General features: G+C 41.2%; 1 protein-coding gene across 6 annotated transcripts in view; it reads left to right on the top strand.

Moving 5' to 3' along the window:
• The first annotated feature begins 4,390 nt into the window (after nucleotides 1-4,390).
• Hecw1 (HECT, C2 and WW domain containing E3 ubiquitin protein ligase 1) overlaps nucleotides 4,391-18,510 on the top strand; it is a 247,068-nt gene continuing 232,948 nt past the window's right edge. For 5 of the 6 annotated variants that reach the window (XM_026788346.1, XM_026788344.1, XM_026788345.1 and 2 more), the window contains exon 1: nucleotides 4,391-4,729. In XM_026788346.1, coding sequence (XP_026644147.1) covers nucleotides 4,700-4,729 — 30 coding nt within the window. In that variant the 5' untranslated portion in view covers nucleotides 4,391-4,699. Of the gene's footprint in view, nucleotides 4,730-5,486; nucleotides 6,132-18,510 lie in introns of those variants that run through there. The other variant, XM_026788343.1, reaches the window with a different exon arrangement.

Below are 18,510 nucleotides of genomic sequence, written 5' to 3'. Positions count from 1 at the left end.
GACAAAGAACTCTCCAAAATAAACTGTGTAAAAGCAAACAAGTCATCTAAAATGGGAAGACGTTTCAAAAAGATTCTTCACTAAAAATGGCAGTTGGAAAACAAACACAAAAATGACCTTATCCGTCATTGCGAACATGCACGTTAAGAGTACAGTGAAAATCCACTGCCCACCAACGCTTGAATCAGATTGAACACGGCAGGCCACCCTGTCTCTTTGCCACTCTGTCTTGAGGCCCCACTCCGTTTCCACGCCCTCGCTTTCTGTTCCTACTAATCCTTCAAGGCACAACTCGGATGCTGAAGCCTACTGTCAACCCCCATCCTTCCTCTCCCCCTCCCAACCTGGGTCTGGATTACACACAGCCTCTGTGTATTGTCAGGTTGACACTCATCTGTCACTGCTCCAATTAAGTGTGCAGTGCTTGCTTGTTTAATTAGACATTTTCAGGCTTTCAAATCTAATCTCTAGCAAGTAAGAGACTGTCTTCTTCAGAGTGTCTTCGGATAAATCATCACACTTCAAAAACAATTTAAGGAATAAACTCTTGTGGAGAGATTCCTATGCTCTTTCGTACAATGTCAGCCTAGAATGGGACTTTCGCCTAAAATCACCCTAAGACTTTCATAGCTTCTAAGAAGCCCACTGCTACTCAGTATCCATATGCAGGCTTACCCCCTTTTCAACATTAAAATTGTCCTTTCTATCATTGCGAAGGGTGAGGTATGTAACTTGTTCTGTAGACTGAAGCTAGGCAAACCTTAAGTCATAGCAGTCTATGGCAGATGTTTTCAGGTTCTTGGCCTCTTGGCTCACACAGAGTAAAATGTAGCTGGGAAATTTCAATCAAAAAATGAGCCCAAATAGGATTCCACCATCAAGAGTGACAGTGTCCATCTAAATAAGAATACTCGACCAATTTCTGTTTGGACCTACTTTTTCTGGAGTTCAAGCATAGAAAGAGTTTTATTGCTAAGGTCATAGTTTAGATGGTTCTCTTTTGATTGACAGGCTTAGATTTCATGAGTCTTTGAACACTATGCATTTTCCCTCCTATAGTATATTTCATTTTAGTCATATGCATGAATTGTGCATTAGCATAAGGTTCTAAGTAGAAGATTCTCTCTAAAAGTTCTCTTAAAGGACACAGGTTGCCTTATTGTGTATGCAAGCCCAAAGTGGTCTAGGCTAGCTCAGCCCCCTCCCCCGCTATAACTAAAGTATGATCGAATAGAAACTATCTATGTCTGATGGTCACGAGAGGAAGTAGATCCGTTCTACTGTTTATTGTGAGATGTGCATGCAGCAAGAGGCACGTGCGGTTTTTAGGTTATTCATAGGGAATTGCAGGCATAGGCCAAGCAAGCCAAGTTAATGCTAAGTCATTTCTTATGCTAGCCTGCCCCACAATATGTTGTTAACCAGATAGAATTTATCCTAGAGAAAGAGCTCCCACTCTCAGAAGTATCAGATATTAATTACATCATGAGTGCCACTTCAACAGTTCCATCTTCTTCCCTTAGCTATATGGCACGCACTTCTGACATCACATTGAAGGTCTCTTCCAAAGATGAAACCTCTGACCAGTCATGATTTTTTCATCACTGTGGAGATCGCTGGCAGATGGGGGCATGTAGAAAGTGCTTTACACAAATTCAGTTATTTATTTCATCTATTAAGCTTTGGTGCCTATGAACCACAACACTAATCTGTATGGAAAAAATATCCTAAGGGTGCAAAACTAGCATTTACATCTTGGTGGTAACCAACATCTGTCTAATTGGACTTAAAATCTGTGCAATGAGAATGGAATCATGCTTGGTATTGGAACCACTTACTACTAGTGAGATCATAGATCTTAGAGGAAGACCATCCCTAAGCTAGTATAACTCTCAACTACATTCTTTTTTTTTTTTTTTTTTTGGTTTTTTGAAACAGGGTTTCTCTGTGGCTTTGGAGCCTGTCCTGGAACTAGCTCTGTAGACCAGGCTGGTCTCGAACTCACAGAGATCCGCCTGCCTCTGCCTCACGAGTGCTGGGATTAAAGGCGTGTGCCACCACCGCCCGGCTCTCAACTACATTCTAATATCTATCCTTATACCTACAGATAAGTACAGCTCTCAGCAGTCATCAAAAAAGTTTCTTTCCAGAGACCATTACAGAAGTCACCCCTAGTCAAAAGGCTCAGAACAACTCGACTGTGGGATGCCCAGCCTCAGTTACTACGTCTACAACAACACAACCTCTACATCTAAGGCTCAGGGGATATCAGGAAAGACCCTGCCAAAAGATTGTAAGAACGGGATCACCAGGAAGTCTGCTGTGCAATTGTGTCTTTGAGAGAGGAACAGGAAGCTACATACATGATCTCCCGACAATGTGGCTGCTTAAATAAGACCTGAAGAATGACAGCACTGATTGACACGCTAACAGAAGCGGGGGACATTGGGCAGGGCCCCAACCCCAAATGAAGAGCTACAGGCAATTAAAAACTGGGAAGAGAGGGCAGATTAGTCCTCTCCTGGGATCAGCCCTTAAATGGTTATTCAATCCCAAGTGGTCAACCCTAAAAAATACACACTCGTGTAACACTAAACAGACTCCGCAACTTATTAAATATATATATGTGTGTGTGTGTGTTTATGTTTGTGTATCATAATAATTAAAGAATAAGACTTTGTGAATTTTAAAGGAAGTGGAGGGTTGTAAATGAGGGGATTGGAGCGAAGAGGGGTGAATGATCTAATTATATTTTAATTAATTAAAAATTCTAAAATTACAGAAGATGTGAAACTTTGATATCTTTTAGTAGAAAAATAAGCAGATCAGCAGAAAATGCCTAGAGGAAAATAAAGCATCCTCAGGATTGTTGCATGGCAGCAGCCTGAGAGATGCTGACTTGTCAAGTCATCCTCATGACACAATAGAGAAAAAAAAAATCTCTGAGCCAAACTGATGCCGCAACACTGAAAATCAAATTGAGCATCTTAGTAATTTATTGAGAAGAATAATTATCCTTTGTTGCAGTTCATTGGTATTGTGTGTTGTTAGAACCCTTCAATACTGCTTTATACAAGAGACTTCTATCAATTTACCTTTTGTTCCCCCAAGTTTCTGGTTGGTATTATAGTTTGATTGATTGTGGTGTTTATTGTTGCAGCTCAACCAAGTCTATCTTTGGAGGTTTTCTTCATATAGAAGTTCTATATTAATTCAACTATAAAATCTGGTTAACTGTATGCTCAAGGTTCTGTGTGGCTTCTAAATAGGGTTTGAAAAAATGGTCAGCCTTGAACTCATCTAGTGGGAAAGATTGCAGTCTTTGAAGACAAAGAGAATTATCTATTGAGAACGGGCAAAGCACCTCAAGAGAACAGATAGGAGGGAAGGGAGGTGCTCCCAGGAGAAGGGGAGGATGGTAAGGGTGCCTTCACTTGGTCCTGATTTACTCTTCTGGAAAGTTCCTACTGTTAGAGTGTAATCGGTGACAAGAGACCGGTCAATGAAAAAAGGCCATCACCGAGAAGCCAGCCACCTTGTTATAAATGGGTTGGAGATGTGTGTGGTCAGCTCTTCAGTAAAAGTTATAGAGATAGAGGTCTTGCCGGGGTGAGAGAGAGAAAAAAAGATACTTTGAAGGATGTGAAAACTGGGGTGCCTAGGGGATGCTGGGCTTGAAAATGGGAATAAATAAATAAGCATTGTGAAGAGCATAAAATCATGGATTTGGGGTGATTATGGGCTCAGAGACTTAGCACTTTATGTGAACACATGCAAGCCCAAAGTAGACCAAATGCTCCTGAATTCGTTTATGTAGAGAAGTTGGCAATCAGTGACTAGCATTTCACTTTCTTTTGTATCTTGGTTGACTGGTTAAAGAAAGGTTTAAATTTTTCCTCCTTCCGGCTTTAGTATTGACAACGTGCACAATTTAATACTGAGCATGTTTGGAAAGCTAAGCTTGCCAACAATAGATACCCGGGGCGATTTTCAACCTTTGTGTTTGTGATAACAATGTTGTTTAGGGTATTTGTGAAAATACTGGAGGATGCTCTGAAATAAATCTGTGAGCTGGACAAGAATGGTGTTTAAAATTGAGGTAAGAACACCTGTCACGGTGTACCTACCTAGGTTTGTACTGCACCGTTTCAGAACACACTATTTGCATACGCACAAAGGGACTGGTGAGCCGTGTCTGGTGCAGGGTAAGCTCCACGCTCGTGCTGGGTGTTGGAAGGATGGGGCCGGTGGTAACAAGAATCAATATATATTTACTATGGGGGCGAGGAGGAGGTGCGTGAAGCTCCAGGGCGGAGCAGAGCTACAGAGAACAAGCCTGGCTCCTGGTTGGTTCTGAAGTCTGGTTCCCACAGAGCAGCAGGCAGGAAGGGAGGGGATGCAGGAGGGAGACTAAAGCAATAAAGTGTGCTGCGTTGCCACGCACCGGGAGTCCTTGCTTGAGTCGCAACACCACACGCCTCTGACCCAGAAGCTCCCCCCGCCCCCCTTCCTGGTTCGCACAGGTTTACCAGCCGCGAGCTGCTCCGGAGGCTCTGACAGCTACCGGCTCTGGATTCCAGGCAGGCAGAGCAAGCCGAAAGACGCTGATCGCCCAGGACTCGCAAACCAGGTCCCCAATGCTTGGCACCTATGCAAGCCACGTGCGACCCCCAGTTCTAACCCGCGTGCTGACCGGAGCATGATCTGTGTCCAGTCGGAGGCTGCCAAGGTAAGCAGACACTACGCTCAAACCACCGCTTCCCCTTCCCCCTTTCTCAGGAGGCTTCCTTACCCCCGTGAAGCCCCTGCAGCGCCCTCCCTCCTACAGCTAGGATCCACCCTTCTACCCACCCTCTCTTTACTCCCGCGAGGTTCAATTGTTGGCTTGGGGTGGGTCGCCGCCCAGGCTGGGATGGCATCCCAAAGCTTGGGTACTGCAGGCTGTGCGGGCCCTCGTGAGGGCCCCGGAGAGAAACAAAGAAGCCCCCAAACGGGTTCGCAGCGCCTCCTCCGCCCCTGGGCGCCCTCCCAGTGGCTAGGAGATGCCAGGGGAGGGGGCGGAGAGACCTACGTAATCCCCTTTCCCAGCCCACACCCACTCCTTATGAACCAACGCTTGGGATGGGCTTTTAGACAATTGTATCCCGTGGTCTCCGCTCGAACTCTCTTGAGCTTACTCAAGGGCTCCTGCAGCCGGTGGCCAGGTGCAGTCCCCTGGGTGGTGACTGGCTGGGAAGATGCGCGGTGTGGGTGTTCCCCAGGCGACTCCCTATCCCTGGCTGGCTGTGCCTCTCAGCTGGGCCTGCCACCTGAATTTCAGCGAGAGCAGCTGGTCATTTCGCCCACCCTACTGCTACCTGCACATAGGCGGGAAGAGGGGCGGGGGTGGGGGGTAGGCAGGGGCGCTGGGAAAACCGCATCCGGTCCATTTTATTTTATTTTATTTTTTTGGCTGGAGATCCGACACATTCTCCATAGTTTACCAGGCCATGACAATGCAGCAAAATCCTAGAGCTCAAAGTAGCCCTCCATCCTCCCTCTCAGGGCTTTCTGACAGCCCCGAAGCCTCACTTTCCCAGGCTCTGAACTAATCTGGGGAACGTGGATGTGTGGTCTGTTCATCTTGTGCACAGAGGCTGGGCAGGGTAACTTCTCTGCCAAATTCAGCGCATGGGGGTGGGGGGAGAGCTGGCAGGGACACAGGCTGCAGAGATGCCCCAGCTTGCTGTGGTTCCGGGCACGGCTAGCCTCAGTCTGCATTGAGCTAACAGCAGATAGCATGCGGGGATTTTTCCTAGCTGCTGAAGCTATTTTTTGACGTTGCTGTAGTTTGGGGCTACTTCTTCTGGGATCTGCAGTGGTGCGAGTCTCCCTTGTTTTCCTTCTTTCTTTGAAAAGATAACTATGCTGTATTCAGCAGAAGTGGATATAGGAAGAAGAGCATAGTTCAAAGATAAGGGGTGGCTTCTTTTTTCTCTGGAATTTAAAAAGGCCATTTAGGAGGGTAGGTACCCTACCTGAAAAGCCACCTTTTAAAAGACCCCGGCGGTGTGGTGTTCCAAGGCTTCTCAAGCAGGCGGCCAGATCTGCATTTCTCCAAAGTGGGACTCCCTCCGGCTGTGGCTATCACGGTAATTCACTCTAGCTTGGGGATTCATTTTGAAAATGTGTTTTCCACTAAGAAGGGATTACAGTCTACATGCCTATCCTAATATAAATGTGTGTGTGTGTGTGTGTGTGTGTGTGTGTGTGTGTGTGTGTGTGTGTAGGTTGTGGCAGAATCCCCTGTTGCCTGAGTCCCCTGCTTGCTACCTCCTCTCGAATGTGTCACTGGTGAAATGAAGAACTATTTTAATTCCTAGACCAACAGGCAAGTTGAGGTCTGGAGTATTTCCTTTAATAAGCCACGTTCTGACAGACCCCACACCAGGATCCCAGTCCAGTGCAGTCTCTTCTTGTGGGGGATGGGTTTTTATTAAGACAATTGCCTAAATTTATTCAGATTGTGACATTATTGACGTGGTTCAGGAGGCCACATCCTGAGCCGGAACAGCTTACCATGCGGAAGATCAGGCAGAAGGTCTGCAGCGGCTGTTATTTGTGGATATAGCATCATTCGGAGGCTCATCCCTTTCACACTTTGGCTTCCAGGGGTAGGCCTATTGATGCTCTGCCGCCCATGGTTTAGATAGGATGATTAATGAAGAAATGCTTAAAGGGAAAATATAATCATTAGAAGAAAACTCTTAGTTTCATTCCGTAAGTGTAAAGTGAGTTTGTCCAGTTAATTCTAGAGTTCCCTCTAGTTCCAGCACTCTTTGATAAGTGATCAAGGGGACAAGAGAGTTACCCAGCTAGGAAAGACAAATAGTTATAGCCCAAACAATGGGAGCAAACTTGTAGTGAGGAGCTGCTTATGGGTTTGTTACAAACCTTATTTTTACACCTTAAAAACTGAACTCCAGTGTCTGCACTTTTTCCATAAATTAAATCAACTAATGAGTTAAAACAGAGCCATTTTGGTCCACTAGAGAAAGAGGTTTCACAGGGGAGTGGAGCTGGGGAACAGGGAAGAATGTTGAGTGTGTTGTGTAACACGCTCTCTCATTTTAAGACTTAATCATGCATTACAACCTCATGTTTGATAACTGAGAATTAACTTTCCAACCACTGATTTCTGTTGGCTTGTTTCTAATGAAAGAGTGTAGACTCGTGCTTTGTCCTGCGCAGTAATTGGTAATAGCACCGGGTTTACTTTCTCTGGTAGTACTTGGTATTGTTCATAATACACGCCAACATTTGCTGCTGTTTTGATAAAGGGTGAGGCAAATGACAGTTCTAAACAGGCAAATAAAGTGTTTTCATTTGTGTCGGTCATTATGAAAACTTAGACACGGTAAGGCATTCAACCATTGACTTAACTACACAGAATACCACATTTGAGCACTAATTTCCTTAAGAGTTACAATCAAAATAGCATCCTGGAAGAACGGTACCTGCCAGGCATAGTTGACCGTTTGCCCATAGCCATTTCATCCACACAGCTGAGTTAGCACTGATCATGCTGCGGGTATCTGAGCTGTGAAGGTACCACAGCCTCCTAGCTTACATGTTCCTCTGAGCTTCTTCAAAACAAGGGCACTGTCAGCTAGCCACTCATCTCTGCAGCACCTCACGCTTTGCCTGGTCCGTGATCTGTAGTGAGGAACGTTTACTGAATGGATTTCAGGTCATGGAGATGCTCTGTAATGGTATAGGCAGGAGGTAGGTGGGTATTTTCTGCTTCATGAGTCAGTTGGAAGAATCGGAGAGGTTATGTAAGATGCTTAATGGGAATGGTAAGCAAGGACTCAAATCCAGGCCTTTCGGCAGATGCCTCCCAGGGAGGCTTTACTCGTCTCAAGAGAACAAGCAAAACTATGTGGAGAGGACATTAAAATGCTGTAGGGTTGAGTTATTTAATGCTTTTACTTGAGTGATCCGTATTTGTCTGTTTTGACAAAAATTTATCTGGCCGCTGCTTTTGTTCTGTCTCAGCTTTGAAAGAAAACTGTTTGGCCCAAGTTCTCTGTCCTCTAACTTTGTACGTAAGCAGAACCAGGAACTGCTGCTGCTGCTTCCTCAAGTGTAGAGTCTACTTGAGTGCTCGCAACGATGCCTGATGTGTCTAGGAAAAGACCTGACCCATATTTGTGCAAATCACATTTAACCACCATACACTGTATTTCTGAAATGACCTAGCAGTTAGAGGCAAACATATTTCCTGGCCTAGCTTCCTTAGACTTCTTACAGACAGATTCTGGAATGGACAGGTGTGCCGTTTAGACGTTGAGGCTCCCCTCTTCTTTCGACCAGGGCAAACCACCTTAAGAAGCCAAGAGACCCAGTCCTCTGTGCCCTTCCTGCACTGCATCTCTGAGTAGCTTCTTTCCAGTCATTTGTCCCCTCTGTGACTTACTTTCTTCTTTAAAAGTAGGAAGTTTAACCAGACAATGCTACAGGTCACTTTGAGACCCTGATTCTGTTTGTTTGTATTTGTTTTACTCCACTGAGCAACTCGGAGGGTGAAAAGCAATAGATAATCCAATTATCATTTTAAATGTACGTGTCTTATTTTTGTGTACAGTAACTTAAGGACACTTGGGTGCAATGCAAATTTTCCAGTAATCTTATTGAGCTTTCTGTCAATCCTATTCTCTGTGGAGACTCATAGTGATTCTTTTCTAATTTTAAAATTAAACGCATTGTGTTAGAGAAGGGAGATCCCTGGTGTTTGTTGTTCCTAGAGTGCGGGTGTTGAAAAGATGTGCAGTTTGGGAATGTTTAGAATTTCAGGAGCTGACAGACAAGCCTCTGTTTTCGTCATCATCAAGGGTGATTTCTGAGTGATCTGTGGTCATGTGTTCCCCGAGATTCACCCGACACTTTCCCTTTTTGGTTTCTCTAATTTTCCCCATCTTAAAAACACGCGTGAGGGTTAACAATACCACCCAGGAACGGGCTACACCAAGCGGTGAGTCCGAGTCCCATGACTTCCTACTTGCCTTGCCCACGTCTGTTCTATGAGGTTTACTTGTAAGCATCACTTTTCCAGACTAGGCTGCTGTGCACACAGTGGGAAGACTGTTGGAGTCTTCAAGGGTGTGGTAGCATTCTTGTGTTTCCACAGGCTTCCAACTCCACCTGATGGATAAATTCCAGGCATGCGTGTCTTAAAGCCTCTTTTGGATATTTTAGAAAACAGAACAGCATATTGATGATTTTATAGATCCTGTTCCATAATGCACATCCTTGGGGCTATTAGTAAGTGGCTATCGCATAGGCACTGGAGGGGAAAATGACAAGCGATCAGTGTAAGAGGATGATAAAGCCATGGTTATTGATGAAATGCTTTCATGACCTCTTGACTTCCAGGTCACTAAATTCCTATGGCAACAATATGTATTCAATCTGAGCATTGTAGGACCAGAAGCCATACTTTCCTTGATTTATCCACCCAAAATTGGATGCACATGAAGGACAGAAAAATAAAAATATAGTGTGCAGATGGGCTCTGCTGGTGTTATCTATTCGCATGTGATATTTTTGGATGAATACAGTGGATGAAACTTAAGCCTGCAGGGAGGGGAGGGAGGGGTGAGCCAGAGGAGGACACCATCTGTGCCCATGATGATGAACACCATCATAGAGGCTTCGTTTGGGGTCTCTTTTATGTATTTGGTGGAACAGATTTTTCATTTCACACTTTCTAGATATATTTGTATTGCACAGATGTCAGGGAAATATCATGTGTGTGAAAGGGAAAAAAAAAGGACCAAAATTTACTTCTATGACCAGGGATTATAATTCAATCACTTTGTCCTTAACACCTGTTTAAGTTGTAAGAATGCTGCCTGTTTTTCCCTTTGAGGTTTAAGTCAGAGAGGTTTAAGAGACAGAAATCTTTGTCACATACTTTATTAAAAGGGATATAGATACAGATTAAGCAGTAAAAAAAAAAGATGGAGAAATGAAATAGAACACCATGCTTTGGGGAGATGAAACCAATCAGTTGCTGAACTCATCATCTTCCTTCCCAGAAGGCCTTGGGACATGACATCAGGATGTGGAGGGACGCTAGAGCTGGATTGACAAGAGTGCGTGCCTAGCATGATCCTAGCAGGAGGCCCTGGGTTCCAGCTCATCATTGCATAAGCCAGGAGCAGTGACACAAAAAACCCACAATCTTAGTACTTGGAAGCTGCAGCAGACTCTCTTTTGAGCCACCAACCAGATCTCAGCTCATGGCACAGAGACTTAATATTAGTTATGATTGCTTGGCCTTATCTTATGCTTGTTCCACTAGTTCTTATAACTTAATCTGTTCCTCTTCATCTGCGTTTTGCTTGGTGCTTTTTACCTTTCTTTCATTCTGCATGTCCTGCTTTTACTGCTTGTTCTGTGTCTAGCGGGCTGGCAGTTGACTGGCCCCAGGCATTCCCCTCTCTTTCTCCCCCATTCTCTCCTCTCTTCTTTTCTCTCTTCTCATCCGGCCTGCATATCCCTCTACTGCCTAGTTATTGGCCGTTCAGCAGGCAGACAAGCTGAAACAGCAACACTTCTTTACAGAATTAAACAAACACAGCATAACCAGGCACACATCTTTACAGAGTTAAAATAATAATCCACAGCAGGAGGTGGGAGGTAGAACTGGAGGATTAAAAGCCAGCCTTGGCTACATAGGGAGTTCCAGGCTAACCTGGGCTACATGAAAACCTATCTCAGAATCAAAAGGAAAACACAGAACGAAGTCACCACAGCATGCGATCAGTGGGTTACTATCCTCCACAGGACTTCCATTACGCTTTACTATATTCAGATTTCCTTTTTACCCCGGTGAACAAGACCTTCTAGAAAGAAACTGAGTCCACAAAGGCTGGTTGACTGATCAGTACTTCAATGATGAAGGTGGAATGTTTCAGGTCCAGAGCCTGTTTCAAGATTACCTTGGGAACTCTAGCCCACTAAAGCTAAACGCATAAAGGGGGTGCATGATTCAAATAATCCCAAGGTGACTCAGAAAAGAGTATTCTAAAGTTTTTTTTTTTCTTTATTAAAGGGGAAAACTCACAGAACAGCAATGGGCGTCCAACCTCAAGGTGTAGAGTGTGGGAAGAAGAGAAGGTAGAGCTGGGCAGGCCAATGGCTTTCACTGGGTACCCAAAAGTCATGCCCCAAACTGGTCCAACCTCCAAAAGGCCATTGGCTGAAGGAGGTTCCCCATCAGCCCACTAAACAGCCATGCCTTGCCTACCTCTGTGTTGTACCTGACATCCTGTGACTACTAGATAAAACCAGAGTTAATATCCAGATAAAAATCTTTTAGAATGTATTCACTTAACAAAGGCCTGTTTTCCATCAATCAAAGGGCTAAGACTGTTGTCAGACAGCATCTGAGATCTACAGCTGAGGTTCTTCCACTTGGCTGTCACCTTCCTCTCTGATGTTTCCACCAATGGATTTGAAAAATGTCTTGATTTACAGCTTTCTTTGTCCTGTCACTATAAAAACTTGATGAAACTATTTCATGTTGGAAAAGAAATTGGGGATAACCCAAATATGAGTTCCTTGACAATGATCACTCACATTTGGCTCCAAATTAAACTCTTACTCTATGTGAGGTGAGAGCTGCACTTTTGCCCGGACAGTTATTGTACCCAGTGTGGGACTCTGGGGTGATAATCCACTTCACACAATAGGTGTACCTGGGTAGAAGCAAGGCACTGACAATGACCCAGTCAGTCCAAGCCACTTGGAGTTATTTCCTCAGGTGGGTTGTTGGTGATTTCTCTCCAGAGCTTTCTCAAACCTCCCTTAGATTGATTGATGATCCATTTGTTTATTCTGAGCTGGTTGTTTAAAGATCCTATTTGTTTTTTTGTTTTTTGGGTTTTTTTGGTTTTTCGAGACAGGGTTTCTCTGTGGCTTTGGAGCCTGTCCTGGAACTAGCTCTATAGACCAGGCTGGTCTCGAACTCACGAAGATCCGCCTGCCTCTGCCTCCCGAGTGCTGGGATTAAAGGCGTGCGCCACCACCGCCCGGCTCAAAGATCCTATTTGATAGATGCCTTTCTTACTTAGGTTTGCTTTCAAAGTGTAAGGTATCTTTGTTTGTTTGTTTGTTTACTTTAGAAGCATTTTGGTCTAGACATTTGGTATGCTTTTTTTTGTTGTTTGTTTGTTTGCTTGCTTGCTTGCCTTCTTGCTTTCAAATCTCCAAAGGCATTCTGGAGTCTGACTGGCTTGTCAGTTTTTGTTCCATTTTAAACATTTGAAGGTATTTTGGTTTCTGGTTTGTTTTGGTTTGATTTTCTTTGCTTTTGGAGTGATTTGCTACATTCTCCCTTTATCTCCCGAACTCTACAAGTACCCAATTCTGCGCTTTTTTGGTGACTTCTTTTGCTGACTGCACACTTTGGCTTGGGGAATTGCTGAGAGCCTAATCATAAAGTAACAGAAGGTCAGAGGCACTTGGTTCCTCCAACCCAACAGAGCTGTCTGTGTAAGGCCTCACGGGGAACCCCAACATGCCTCCTGCTCCTGGATCAGAAGGAACCTTATTACTTGCCTGGAAACACATACGTTTTCATAACCCTTGTCTTTGAGCACATTCATGATTTTATGAATGGGTAACCCCAAGACCCAGTGGAAGAGGATGGGGGGTGAATGGCAAGAGCATCCATAGTCAAAGCAGCACAGAAGCCTGATCCCTAGTCAATACTTAGAGGCTTGCAAACTTTCTATTCAGGAGAAAAGGGGAAAGCAGATGGGGAGGGAGAGGAGCAGTGGCGAACAAGGTTTCCAGAAAGGAGGAAGTGTTTAGAGAGAAACTACCATCTGGTACCCCAGGCAGTTTTCTGTGTGACAGTTGCAAACTTTCAACTCACAAGTTTTTGGAGAAATGGGGAGGTCGTTATGTTCTCTGCCTCTTTGCTTTCCTGCCTGTCTCCTCTGCGTTCTGTAAAGAGAGAGCATAGACAAGGAAGCCCTGCTGCTGCTTTCCCTCTAATATGCTGAAGAAGAGGCTGACTTCTATAACTTTTAAGGTCAAAATAGATAAATTTAAACTCTTTTTTTCATTTTATGGGAGTTTTTTTTTTTTTTTTTAAAGGCAGAACCTGGAAAGATGGCTCAGGGGCTAAGGGCCTTGGTGGATCTTCCACAGGACCCGAGTTTAGTTCCCAGCACCCACTTCGTGGCTCAGACGCAGCTGTACCTCTAGTTTCAGGGGATTTGATGCCCTATTCTGGCCTCTGTGGGCACTGCATTTATGTGGAGGCATAAGTGCAAGCAAAGCACCTATACATGTAAAATAATAAAACAACTTAAAATGAATAAACTGTCCTCTTTCCAAACTAAAGTGCACCTAGATTGCATGTAATTGTGTCATGTGTGTCTATGATAATGATTATCATGTGTTGTCTGCGTCAAAAGAAATTTTTTAAAACTGTGATCATATCAGTTTCTTCTAACTCGTTTTAATCGTGTGCTAAAACATTATCTTGGGCATGCCTAATTAAAATGCACATGTGTATATTTTAAAATGTGAGTATTTTGGCAGTGTATTAAAAGGCCTGAGGAATATATGCCACTTCATAAAGTTGTGTACTCGGAACATCTTAAAACTTTATGAAATAATACCTTTGGGTCTATCAATTGTTTCATAAGTCCCAAAGTATTTACTGTTAATATAAAATAATACTCACTAGAGTCAGAAGATAAATATTTTATTAAGCTAGTAAACTTAAAGATATATACATAGATTTTGATAAGACTTTCTTTCAAAAAGAGGAAATATGCCAATAATTTACTTCACAATTGAGTAATCACCATAGGTAACATAAAAGTATAGTTCCTTTTCCAAATTTTCTTAATATTGAAATGTTAAATGTGAAGTTTTTATTAAAGTTAGACTACATATGAAATAATAGAAATGTGTGTTTACTAAAGATCTTTGTATTACATTACCTTTTCACAATGAGGATTACAGAAGGTAAAAATAATTCCTCAAAATAATAACATTAAAAAAATCTTGGTTTCTAAAAGTATATATTTATGATTGATTATATATGTATGCACTGTATACATGTATTTGTTTTATATCCTTAACATAGCACCAGATTTACTTGTATGTATGTAAGCGCTCATAGAAACTACAGTTATTAAATTGGCCCAATTTTCTTTGTCTCTTTATAAAATTAAAATTTCAAGGAAAAAAGTCCAACTCCAAGTGCCCCAATAAACTAAGGGTGACCACCTGTCCAGTATTCCAATTATTGGAGTACAATTCTGCTTCTTGTCCCAATTCTGATGCTATAACATGGTTTGTATTACTTGAGGATTTAAATTAACTTGAGGAGATAATTATTCCTGCTCCACAGTGCAATTTTTCTATCGGATAATTGCCCTCCTTTGAAACAATAAACTTTTTGTTCCAATGACTAAGTGGTTGTTTTATCTCTGTGCTTTTAAGTGTGCTTTGTATGTGTGTGTGCATATATATATATACATATATATGTATATATATATATGCATTTAAAAGATATTTTATCACTATTGACTCTTTGAAAACAAACGAATGAATAAAAAAACTTTCAGGGTTTGTTTCTTAGCCAAACCTATGAAAGATACATCTCTAAACATTTTTGCCAATGATCATTTTTTAAAAAACCTGCTTCAAGGCTTACAAGGTAATTTTTAAATTACAGATAATCTTAAAATCTTATATCATAATATTATAATTGGCACAATTATCCATCCCTGTATTTTTATTTTAAAAATAAAGATAGAATAGTTTAGGTATGATACTTGTTAAATGATTTATATTCTTATTACAAAGGTGAACAGGTGACTCAGAAAGAGTAAGGTAAAAATAATGTCAAACATTTCATCCTACTTTAGATACCTCAATTTAAAACTTAGTTTTTAAATTGACAAATCTTCCAAAAGAAACTCCATATTGAGGTACCTATATTTTTTAGATTCAATTTCTTATAACCGAAAAAAAACAAACTTTTTCCTATTAAAAGCATATATGCTATATTATATTTCTATTAAAATATATACACATACGTACACATATATAAACTAAGCACAACCATTTTTATTACTATGAAGAGACAACTAATACAGCATGGTAAATGGCTTTATAGCACACTTATATGTAACAAACAAAGTAACTTTAGCTTGGTTTAGCCTTCCCAGAGATATCCAAAGATTTGTTAGAATCTCCTTATCCAAATTATACAAAAGACCTAAGTCCCTACTAACAATAATAGTCAAGACAGCTAATACCTTCAGCACCGTTTCTTGATTAAATTGGTCCCTAAGGTGCCCTATTGTACGTTTAAATGGGACTCATACAATTAACGTCTGTATATTTCTAATCAAAGGAAATGGACAATATTACAATAACTCCTTCTGGGTTCCACCTCAATTTCCAACCATTCAAATAAAAAACAAGATTTGGTTATGCCCACAAGGATTTAGATTCTGATTTTTAACCAGTCTAATTTTTTGCTTTTATCACTGTTATTACAATTTGGTTCATTAAAAAGACAATCCTGTCTCTTCACCTTGCTGCAAAAAAGGACAATCCTGTTAAAAAAGAGTTTTAAAAAATACTATATGTTATCTAATTTGTTCTATAATGTGACTTTCCACTTACCATTACAAAATAAGTCTGGTATAATACAAATATAATAAAACAGATCAAGTCAGTATCCATAGGTAAGAGTTGCGATAATTTAAGTATTAAAGATACTACAAATCTTCCCCAGATTTATAGCTAGACACTTCACATCAGATTGTAACTATAAGGTCCAAATAGACAAAATAAAAACTAAGTTTAAAAGTTAATTGATTTATTTAAAAATTCTAAATATAAATAAGATTGTTCATATGGCACAAATAATTGTAACTACAGGGGAAAATGTATAGTCAATCTAGTTTTGTATTAAAATATGTAAATTTTGGTTTTTTAAAATGCATGTTTCTTTCATCTGTTACCTTCAGACTAAACAGTGTTCTTGATTATTTTAAGTATAATAATTCTATTGTATGTCACATATAAATGTTATACTAGATAGAACAGATGAGAAAAAAAGCAAGTAAGACCTGGATCATTATGCTAATGGTTTTGATATAATCCAGAAGGTTTTTCCTTAGTGACTTTACCAGTTAGCTTCTCCTGGACTGCTGTCTTCCCTACTACTCAGCCTCGTCTATATCAGAGTCTAGAAATGTGTCTTCCTAATTACACTGGACATTATCTTAAACTATTTGAAAATACTATGTGTCCGCCCCCCCCCACACACACACACATAGCACAGAATGTGGTTGGTTCTGGAACTGGGAACGAGAACCATCAATGCAAAGCTATGTCTACAAATGCCTGTTTAAGCTTTGTTGCAAAGGCTGATTAACCTATAGAACTTCAGTGGCTTGGAGAGGTTCGAATGTTCTTGGCCCAGTGCTTAATCCAGTTTATACAGAACTTTCTTTAGTTTCTTTGCTCACCTCTGTATTGAAGGGAGAAATGGGGAAAACAGAGTCAATACAGAAGAGATGGAGGAAGCAGGGGGCAAAAACACAAAGGATGTCTGAAAATACATAAGGAAGCATATTAATTTATCTAAAATCACATATAATGTATATAATCTATGTGTAAACATATGTAGTTTAAATAAAGTTATCACACTTGAGCTGACAATGCTCCCACCAATAGCCATGGAGTATCTATGGTGCAGTAAGACTTTTTCCTGGGAGATTCAACACACATGTCTACGTAGATCAGAAAAGGCGCCTACAACAGACCTAAGTACAGATACAACAAATTGTAACTTGGTGAACCGATGCATTTTATTGGGGTTACTTACAGGAACATAGGGGCAGCTGCATCATCAAAGTCCACCACCACATGGGTGATGAAAATGCTGGGGCAAACTGCACAGCCTGAAGGCAACTCAATCGGCTGGCTATGCCCTTTCTAGTGGGCTCTGCTGGTCTTTGTTTCTTCCAGGCGACTTGTCTGGTCTCTGCTTCTTTCAGGCTGTAAGATCAGAATCAGTTGGCATCAAATTCAACTAGTTCCAATTTCAGCAGGAGATTTTATGGTCAATACTGTCTTCTTTAATAACAATGGTCAAGGGAAAAGTATGGGAGGGGCTGGGGCATGGGAAAATAATATAAAAGAATACATTGTAATGAATTCTCAAAAAATTAAAACATCAAAAAAACAACAAGAGTCAATAGCAAGCTAGAAAATTTTGTTTTGAAAAAAAAAACTTCATACAATATATTTTGATCATGTTTCTCCACACACCAATTACTCCCAGGTTCTCCCCAACTCCTTAGCCACCCAACTTTATATTCTTTCTCCAGTTTTCTTTTTAAAAAATACAAAACCCCCCAAGAAAAAACAAACCAAAGACCAATAACACAAAGAAATCCTAAAACAAAGCAAATTGAAACAAAAAGTCCCCCAAAATCCCACTGAACTCCTTTTGTGTTGACAAAAGCAATGTAAATTGTCCTGAAAGGTGATTGATATATCCAGGAGACTCCATTGAAAAAAACTGGGTTTCCCTTTGCCACTGGGTATCAACTGTGATTAGCTTCATGACTAGGGGTGGAGACCATATCAACTCCCCTCCTTCAGGGCTGGGATCCCATATAACTTGAATCTGTGCAGGCCTTGCATATGCTGTCACAATATTGTGCATTCATATCAGACCTGTTGTCTCTGGAAGACACTATTTCCACAGAGCCAGCCATCTGGCTTCTATAATTCTTCCATTTTCTCTTTCACATAGACTCCTGAATCATGAGGGATAGGGTTTGACAAAATCTCATTTAGTAGGACTGAGAAGCCAAAGCATAGTCTGTCACTGTCAGCACATTGTCTAGTTTGTGGATCTCCACATTAATTCTGATATAGTCAAAAAGAAGCTTCTCTCATGTAGGTAGTGCGAGGGCCAGATCTGTGGTTATAGGAATATGTTATTAGGAGTCATTTTGCTGTTACATTCATTTAACAGAATAACAATGGTAGGTTTACCTTAGACCCACAACCAATCTGGTCTTGGGATCTTAGCTACTTTAACAGTATCAGGTATGAGTTCCATCTCATGAAGTGGGCCTTAAATGCAAACAGAAAGTGGTTGGTTACTCCCATAACATGTATGCCACTATTGCACCCATGTGACACTTCTAGTTAGGCACCTGTTGAACTAACCCATGTTCAATGATATGTGTTATTTTTATCAGTATATAGCACTATCGCTCAAAGGAACTTTGCAAATATTTTCCATCATTTTATTCAATGAACTAAAATGTCTCTTTGTTAAAAGCATATCTTTAGATCATGATATGACATCTTTGGGGAAAATTGTGAAATCTAAACTTTTATCTTCTTTTTCCCCGACAGAGGAAGAATATATATATATATATATATATATATATATATATATAT

Source organism: Microtus ochrogaster, unplaced genomic scaffold (genome assembly GCF_000317375.1).
Source record: "Microtus ochrogaster isolate Prairie Vole_2 unplaced genomic scaffold, MicOch1.0 UNK2, whole genome shotgun sequence".
In the NCBI taxonomy this organism is placed as follows: Eukaryota; Metazoa; Chordata; class Mammalia; order Rodentia; family Cricetidae; genus Microtus; species Microtus ochrogaster.
The sequence above is the reverse complement of the archived record's forward strand: the minus strand, read 5'-3'. Positions and strand labels throughout refer to the sequence as shown.